Source organism: Phaethon aethereus, assembly GCF_964289735.1.
Source record: "Phaethon aethereus genome assembly, chromosome: 17".
In the NCBI taxonomy this organism is placed as follows: domain Eukaryota; kingdom Metazoa; phylum Chordata; class Aves; order Phaethontiformes; family Phaethontidae; genus Phaethon; species Phaethon aethereus.
In genome coordinates this window covers 14,687,292-14,694,276 of record NC_138593.1, presented here as the reverse complement: position 1 = coordinate 14,694,276, position 6,985 = coordinate 14,687,292, and the positions used below count along the sequence as shown (strand labels likewise).

General features: G+C 50.1%; 1 protein-coding gene across 1 annotated transcript; it reads right to left on the bottom strand.

Moving 5' to 3' along the window:
• Positions 1-1,372: 1,372 nt before the first annotated feature.
• On the bottom strand, positions 1,373-3,578 carry UQCR10 (ubiquinol-cytochrome c reductase, complex III subunit X; the record flags this gene model as incomplete). The annotated part of the gene is made up of 2 exons (XM_082007572.1): positions 1,373-1,632; positions 3,438-3,578. 2 exons carry the CDS (start codon positions 3,576-3,578, stop codon positions 1,585-1,587), a joined length of 189 nt encoding a protein of 62 aa, XP_081863698.1. The 3' UTR covers positions 1,373-1,584.
• Positions 3,579-6,985: the final 3,407 nt, after the last annotated feature.

Below are 6,985 nucleotides of genomic sequence, written 5' to 3'. Positions count from 1 at the left end.
GAATTATATTTACCAACCTCCCAAAATCCACTGTCGAGGGAAATCACCTGCTAGGATAACTCTACTCTTCTGTAGCTCCTGTTCTCTGGACTAATAGCTTCATTTACTCTCTGCTAGTCTGCCACAATGCTGTCTCCCCCTTCCTAATACTGTATTCATCTTTAGTTCTTGCTTCTAAGAAGCTGCAAATCTCCATCACCTGCTCAGCATAGCATGAAGTTATCAGCACTGCAGACAGAGCTGGTAGTAAAGCAGGCAGTCTTACACTGTATGAGATTATCCCAAGCAAGCTTAAACTGTTCTCTTAAGCATTTCTATAAAAGCACAGCTGGGGCTGTGAAAGCTGTAGTTGTTTTTTTTCCTGAAAAAAACACAAGCACAATGTTTTCTAAGTCAGTCCTCTTTGTGTTCTTAATGTTTTACTACTGGCACCTATTTGCAAACCAAATAAAGCTTCTTTCATTAGCACTGGCTCTAATTTGCTCTGCCTCATCCATTGCTAAAATTCTTCCTTATGAGTGAAAATATAGTGAGGAGGGAGAGATGTACCTTCTGGGCTGGTAGAGTGGGAAAGGGGGAAGAGCAGGAGTCATTCAGCCAGATCTTCCTACAGCCACCTGAGAGCCCAGAGTAATTAACTAACTGAATCATTACCCTCTTCCTTTTGAAGAAATATGTGTTTGAAACAGCCACCGGGAACAGGGGTGCACCCTTCAGTGAAGTTGCTGAAAACAGAATTACTCCTTCCACCCCTTGCAGAGCTAAGGAACTCCTCTCCCTTCTTAGCAGCTCCCCTTTGATCAGAGAGGACGGAGGCAGGCTTGTAGCATCCTACACAAGCCTGACAAGAGAGTGCTGCCCCTTGAGCCACTTGAGAAGGCACAGAAATAGCTAGGAAAGAGATTACATCCCATTTCTTTAGGTTTTTGACCAGCTAAAGGTTACATACCACCCCCACTTGCAGCCCGGCAGACCGATGGGCACCCATCAGCACTCGCCTGCGGTACCGAGGCCCTGAGCACCAGTGGTAAGGCAGATTTCTCGTTAGTTAAGGCAGGGGTGGCAGCAGCATCTGCTGCAGCTGTGAAAGGATGACAGGCCAAGAACCTCATCAAAGATGTAAATGATTTTAAGTTACTTTTCTTTGAACAAGACTGGAAGAAAGCAGACAGCACCTTATCCCCCTCTTAAAGTTCTCATCAGGCAGAAGTCCAGAGTAGTGTATGCTTTCAAACCATTTTTAGGAGGATGTGATTTCTTACAGCGCCTTGAAACTAAGGCATAGGGCCTCACTGAAGCATCCTCCATCTCCTAGATAAGGAGAAGTTACAAGCAGGCCAAAACCACAGAGGCATGAGCCACGGACCAAGAATTTTTTATTTTAACACAGTAAGTTTGAGTACAGCAGCAGAACTCCTTGAGTCCATCTTGGTTTATATCAGATCAGTAGGTGGCTGATACAATCTGGCTTGCAGTTGTTCCATCAGTAATCCATTTCCATTTTGATACAACCAGTTTCAGGAGGCCGAATCCTTCTCTGCAGTGTCTTTTGCCACCCCAGGCTGGATCCTGCTGCTGAGCATTTCAGTCTTCACTTGCCTCATATTTGTGCTTGATGTGTTTCCACAGTTTCTGTATTCAAAACAACCAAAAAAAACCCCAAAGGGTAATCTTAGCCAGCTTTTCAGCGGTCCCAGGATAAAGTTTCACTTTAAAATGCAAATGAATTAAAATGCAAAAATTACCATGAAACCTATGCCCATAACAGGCAACAGCAAGGGGAGAGAACTAGAGTTTGTAGGAAAACACATGCACGAGTACCAGCAGGGTACACAACAGCATGGATACTGTCATCCTGCGTTTCCCTGCTATGTGGGGGCACGCCCTGCTCCATGACAGCAACAGTCCCACACATGGGTTTTGGGAGGAGCAGCTAGGCAGCAGCCCAGAAGCCACGAGCCCACTCTGGGGGCACAAAGCTGCTTCCTGCTCTGGAACAGATGTGGTAGAACAGTTTGTCCTCCTAGTGCTTTGTCTGTCCCCTCCGCCTTCCCACCCTGTGAGCCAGAGATTTACTAAAGTATGCTAGTCGCATTGCCTCAGCTTCCCGCTCAGGCTGGAGGGGGCATTTCTGCTCCCAGAGATATGGGATGCACAAAATAATCCTATTCCAGGCACTGAAATCTGCTGGACAGTCAGGACTGAGGGAAGCGCTGTGCAAGGGCAAGGTGCATGCCATGCTTTGCTGTTTGTTGTAGACAATGCTGTAGTTGTTTATTAAAAAAAAAGTTACACTTCTTGATAATTTTGTTTTCCAACCCTGCCTGAGAAAACGTTAGCTCATAGATTAATGCTACAGTTAAAAAAAGGAGTTTGAGTGCAAGGCTGAAGTTCAAGTGTGATTTTATGGCAGCTTTTAACAAATTACTGTTGCTAAAAAGGAGGAGACTGGGATCCAGGTCTTGCTCTTACTGTATTTCCTCATCTCGCTCAGTCCCTGGTGAGTTACTTCAGGGTGGTGAAGCTACCACTTTGTGTGGTATCAGTTTTCAGCTGGTTTCATGACCTGGTTCAGGAGGCCAAAGAGCAGACATCGCGCTGCCGGGGAAGGCGCAGGGCAGCTCTTTCCAGCATCAGAGCCATAAAGATGACCTGGCTATCCTGTGAAACTGCACCCTGGGTGCTCCGAGACCCAAGGCACATCAGCACTGCAGGACAGGGAAGAGGACCGCTGTGCTGCAGACAGGAATGTGCAACACACCGAGTTTGTACTTGGTGCAAGATGGAAATAACAACACTTCCTGCCTCTTCTTAGGGCACACACTGCATGACCTCATCCTGGCCAGGAAAACATTCTATGTCCTGTCCGTGTGACTCTGGATCCAGGCACTTATTAGCCCATCACAGCTCTACTTTGACACATAAGAATGACTTATAGGGTCTCATCTAACGTTCGCACTCCAGCCACAACTGGACAGCACCGCACGTTCACCAGCCATCATCCCCTCCCTCTGCTACGGGCAGGTCGTGAAAGGCGGCGGGCTACAGACCCACGGACTGCAAAGCAAGCTCGATCCGTTTTAACCTTCCTGCATCCCGCCGTTTTTGACACCTTTTTCCTAGCGGCTCCGCAGCCAGAGAGGCCTAAGAACACTCTGAAGCCCTCGCTACCAAGCGCCATGACACCAGCAGAGCACAGACGGGGCAGCTGCCGCAGGACAAGCGCTGAACCGCGGCCTCGGCGCTCGGGGCCTCCTCGGGGAAACCGAAGTCGCGGTTCAGCCGGGGGAGCGTCTGCCGCACACCAAGGGGCCAAGGCGCGGGCCCGGGAAGCCCAGGTGCGGGCCCTGGGACCGGGCCCAAGCGGGGCCGGCCTGACCTTCAGGGCCCAGGCCTGTGCGCGGGCGGGCCCGCGGTGCGGAACCGCCCTTCCTTACCCCCTCGTTGAGGTGCTCGAAGATGGCGTCGGCGCCCTGGTCGAAGGCGCGCTCGAAGAGGACGGCGCCCAAGACGATGGTGAGGGCGAAGGTGGAGGTGCGGCGGAACAGCGCGCTATACGCCTGCCGCAGCAGCACCATCTTGCCCGCGCGCTCTGCGCATGCGCCGCACGCCGCTGAGACGGCACCCGTGACGGCGCGGAGCTTTCTGGGGGATGTAGGCGCCGGCCCCTCTGCCCGCCGCTGTGCCTTCTGGGGGATGTAGGCGCTGCTCCCGGCAGGCGCCGCGCGGCCTAGGTCTGAGGCCTGGCGGGAGGTGAGTGCCGCCGGGGCCGCGGGGTCGGGGCCGGGGTCGGAGGCGGCGGCGGCGGTGGTGGCGGTTTGAGGGCCTCGCCCGGGCTGTGGGTCGAAGCGTCGCCCCCTCCTGGCATCCCTTCCCTCCAGCGGCTTCCCCTGGGCAACTCGAGTCTTTATTTTCTGGTGTTTTGAGGTGAAATCGGCAGAGTTAGCGCAGGCCAGTGCGCTAGGATTCTCATGTCAGCTACAGCGAAGTAAGGCGTGTTGGGTGAAGCCCTCCCCGGCTGCAGGATGGGTCCAACACCAGCTGTGGGGGCAGCTGGGGGCAGCAGGCCTTGCTGGGGGGTGGGAGACACCCCCTGCCAGGGTGACCTGCGAGGGGTGAAATGGAGAAGAAAGAGGGTTTTGCGTTAATACCCCCTTGGGGAGAGCTGGGGGGCAATTTTGGGTTTTTTTCTTGTTTGGTGACCGTCATCGGCATAGTCCCAAGCAGGAGGTGGATATTGTGGCTCCTAAAAGCCAGAGAACGCTCAGGCAGCCACTGCAGAGGCCTCAGGAAGAGCGTGACATGGCCCCATGTGGCAGAACTGAGCTGGAAAGGTTCCCGTTCCTACTTGCTGCCTTCTCCTCATGTTTATCTTTCTGTTTAACCTCCTTGAGGGCAAAGGGGTCCAGGGTGGCTCAAGTGGTGATTGGAAAACGAGGTAGATTTGAGTTTGGAAAGGGAGAACAGACACGGGGGGGGGTGGAATCTTAAAACTGAAGTCGGCCCTTGGCAGGATTCTTGTTAAACGAGCATCTACATTAAATTTCAGAACGTATCCTCAAGTGACACTCGCTCTGTCATTTCCTTTGTCTCGGCCGCTCAGGAAGAGCGCATAGTCTGGCTGCATAGTCATTTCTCTTAATTTATTTTCGTTTGGTTCCCTGCATGCGGCTACTGTGGAGATCTGTGGGATTTCTGTGGTAGGGCAAAGCCTCTGTGTGTGCTGGAAGCCGGTACAGAGGCTGGAAGGTGCCTAACGTATTCCCGTGCCCTGTGTATGGTGTTAGCTCTTAAGCGAGCCCTTTGAAAAGCTCAATTATTATTTTTCAAAGTTAAGTGCTAGGGTTTGTCCTTAAGACAAGTCTCCCCAATAACCTATAAACTGCTACCACTGGGATGGATTTGTGTATCGGTCAGATTGGGGTTAATCCTGAATTGAGCCAGTGGCTCTGGATTTACACCGGGCATAATGGTAGTCAGAACCTGTCCCTCTGTCATTGTGAAGGTGCTGGCAGACTCTGACGGCGTTTTGCATGTTCCCACAGAGATATGAGCACATTTAAATTGGCAGCTGAGTATCATAAGTTTGACACTTGGATTTAATTAACCTCACATCTGTCTGGATACCCAAAGTGACTGAAATGGCCCCGAGCCTGGGCTATAAGAAAGCAGAAAATTGAGGTCAAGGCCTAGCAGCAATTCTCAGGGTTCAGCGTGGTGAAAAGCAGTTACACCCAGACGAAAACAAGTCTGCCTTATGCCCATTTCTCGGTCACCTTCTTCCCTCTGTCCACATCTCAGGGAAATCAGTGAAAGAACCCCCAGAGAGTCCTAAATAAAATCTGTAGCTAGTCGAGCGCAACGTGGAGTGTTTTGGCAGCAGTCTGAGAAGGGAAAATGTCGGATGGTGCACATGAGATCTTGCCTGGAGTTTTACCAACCACCTCAGCTAGATGAGTGAAACACCTGCTTAGGTGTCTTAGAACGTGCCATTTCTTATAAAACATTGCTCCAAGAGGCTTACAGCAGAGGATTTTTTTGTTAATACTTTTAAGCATCGAGTTACAAGACAAAGCGCTGATGTTTTTTGTATTTGGATTTATGCAGAAACACTTTTAAGCTGGTACAAAGCCTGTCTGAAATCGTTTATGGCTGCCTGTGGGGCCAGGGGTCTATTCGCCTGAATTCAGTTGCAAATTAGGGTCTAGAAATGTTAAAAGGAAATGGACAAGCTGAAGCAGTTCTTTATAAAGCAGCTACATTTTACTTTATTTTGTAATGACTAAGATGGATTTAATTAGAAAACATCTCTGTTTTCAACTGAATAATGCTCTTTGTTTACTGTTTGAGCCATTTGGGAAAATGGAAATAGGTTAGGCAGTGTTACTCAGAAGCAGCTTTTATTTCTACATAGTAGTTCAGCGCAAAGCGCTGTGGATTGCTGATACTGCAGAGAATTGTCAGAATCCAGGCAAGATAGTCCATGCAATTGAATTCTTAAAAAGATGGAAATAAGTGTTCAGTGTAATCTTTGGAGGGGGTGATCTCTGGGAGAATCTGATGCTCCTCTAATTGCTTTTTTTATTCCGTTCATCCCCTGCAATGGGAATTGCTAGGAGAATTTGGGAGCCGGCACCTCTGGGGTGTGGGATCTGGCTGCCTGAAATCTGTAGGAGCTTTCTGCCCTTGTTGTTGGGGAAGGACGGGGAACGAGCTCTGCAATTACTGCTTTCGGGGTGATGAAAGGAAAAGTTTGAAATACAATTTCAAAGGCTGGCTGCTGCTGGGCTTCTGCAGGCAGAATTCCCATTGAGATCTGTGGAAACTTGTGTGGGACTGCTGCAGAATCTCATTTGTTTTCCCCGCTCACAGCAGCCGCTTCTGCAGAGATGGAGTGCAGGAGCCAGCAGCTGAAGCAGGAAGCTTTTATGTTACCAGAAACTTTGGGAGACTATGGCATAAGATGCGGAAGGGGGATTTTTCAGTACTTAAAAACCATAGCAGAGCCTGCCAGAGCCTTACCAGACGCTGAGGGTAGGAGCATTCCCTCTGGATTCCAGCAGCCCCACCACAGTGAGCAAAGCTGGCTGCCAGGTTGGCTGCAAAACTCGGGGATGATCTAGTAAAGCATGGGGGAAAATTATGGCTTAGTGTTCATTAAGCAGCACTTGGTTGTGGTTTCTTGGGCTGGAGTGGGACAATTTCAGACCTCGAGCCCTAGAGAGCCAAGTTATACCTTCCAAGCAGGAGCCAGGTCTGATGGTGTTTGCAGGTGAAGCGGTTTGCAGTCGTATCAGGGAGAGATGGCTGGGTGATCAGCAGCACCTCCCAACAAGGTATTTCACATGGAGAACAAGGAAAGGACCTTAAAATGAAGAGATTTCAAGTTCAGTTGAGTCTCTGAACATTTTACCTTCAGTGTGAAGGTTAAAGCTGATTCAAAAGAATCGCAAGATCTTTCCATTGAACGCAACTGGATGCAGAT